The sequence below is a fragment of the Theobroma umbraticum genome, unplaced genomic scaffold (assembly GCF_002168275.2).
Source record: "Theobroma umbraticum cultivar Fairchild unplaced genomic scaffold, ASM216827v3 scaffold_115.0, whole genome shotgun sequence".
Taxonomy (NCBI): Eukaryota; Viridiplantae; Streptophyta; class Magnoliopsida; order Malvales; family Malvaceae; genus Theobroma; species Theobroma umbraticum.
In genome coordinates, this window is record NW_018397284.1 from 529,073 (window position 1) to 530,611 (window position 1,539).

At 34.4% G+C, this 1,539-nt stretch overlaps 1 protein-coding gene across 1 annotated transcript in view; it reads left to right on the plus strand.

Annotated features, from left to right (window-relative positions):
- Nucleotides 1-633: 633 nt before the first annotated feature.
- Nucleotides 634-1,539, plus strand: part of LOC110428442 (Thioredoxin z) — a 3,390-nt gene continuing 2,484 nt past the window's right edge. The window contains exons 1-2 of the mRNA XM_021444273.1: nucleotides 634-904; nucleotides 1,455-1,539. The exon at nucleotides 1,455-1,539 is cut by the window's right edge and continues 38 nt beyond it. Of these exons, the coding sequence (XP_021299948.1) occupies nucleotides 704-904; nucleotides 1,455-1,539 (286 nt within the window). The 5' untranslated portion in view covers nucleotides 634-703. The remainder of the gene's footprint in view (nucleotides 905-1,454) is intronic.

Genomic DNA, 1,539 nt, shown 5'->3' on the forward strand with positions numbered 1-1,539 from the left:
CCATGATGCTAAACTAGGAGTTTGGAAAATGTTCAAATCAAGGAAAACGAACAGAGAGAGAAAAGAGGAGGATTAACTGAGTGTTTGAGGTGTGGGAAGAAGTGGGAACTAAGATGAAAGACTCAGCTTTGAAGCTTAACAATTCGATTTCTTCAATTTATTGTGACAAGGAAACACTTACTACTTTTCAAAGAATTTGCACTAGTCAAAGAAGGAACCCTGCATGAGAAGAATAATTATCATAGTAAATCTCCAATTGATCATTTTAAATGTGGTACCAACCTCTGCTACATATATGCTTGATGCTTATTGATTCACTGATTCTAGTTCTAGCCAGATATAAACGTTACAAGTTTGCCCAAGCCTACTTATAGACAAAATTATACATACAATCTGAGTACGATAAACAAAAGCAATTCGTTTATTTTTCTTTTGTCAAAAATTTACTTTCAGTGTAATGATTTATTAAGAATTTTATACTATATTAGTAGTATAAATAATATATAATCTACACCATATGTAACTCAATCTAGGCTTCTATATTCCATCACAGAGAAATTCTAATTCCTACGCAATGAATATGAATATTCAAGCAGCCAAACACACCCACTATATATAATATCCACAAAGAATTTTCATTTCATTACTTCCCTCTGCACTAAACCCTCAACTGCAAAACGTTAAACCTCTCCTCCTACCAGAGATGGCTCTCTTCCAAACCCACACTCTTTCTCACACAATTCCTTCACTTCCACCTCTTTCTTACTCTTCATGGAAAACCCATTTGCAAAACTCACTCTTTTTCTCTACCACAAAGGTTAGACCTTTCTCACTTTCAACACAACCAAGAAAGCTGCTTTGCAAACCTCCACTTGGCAAATATGTCAGAGAAGATTATCTTGTGGTGAAACGTTTCTTCTTTCCTTCTCTCTCTGTTTTTTTTTTTGGCTCTCTGGGTTTGTTTTCTTTTGCCATTTGCTCTATTGGGTTGCTGCGAAATTTGGAAAACGGAGGAGAAATTTGGTGAATTTTTAATCATAATTGGAACGATTAAGGAAGTGAAATTGAACATTGTTGACTTGGAATTCAAGATAGTTTAAGTTTTTGTATTATTCAGTCTTCTTTTGTGTTTTTGCTCCCGTTAATTTTCTTCCCTATTCAAGCAGGGGAAAATGTACATTTATATTAAGTTTGTAACTATTTTGGCTTTTTAGGGTAGTTTGTTTAGATAATTGCTCTATTGGGTTGCTGAGAAGATAGAGAAAAGAAGAGAATTTGAAGAGTTTTACTAAAGTTATACTGATTCTTTGGATTAATAGGGTAATAATGAGCTGTTTTCACTTGGGATGGGATGCTTTTCTTTCTTTCCTTTTTTTTTTTTGTTGGTTCATATGTAATGGTGTTTTCTGGATATTTGAAATTTGACGAGTTCATTTGTTATTTTGGGTGGGCAGAAGAAGATGTCAGCTCGGGAAATAGAGGAGCTAGTAAGGGGGGAGAGAAGGGTACCCATAATTATTGATTTCTATGCAACATGGT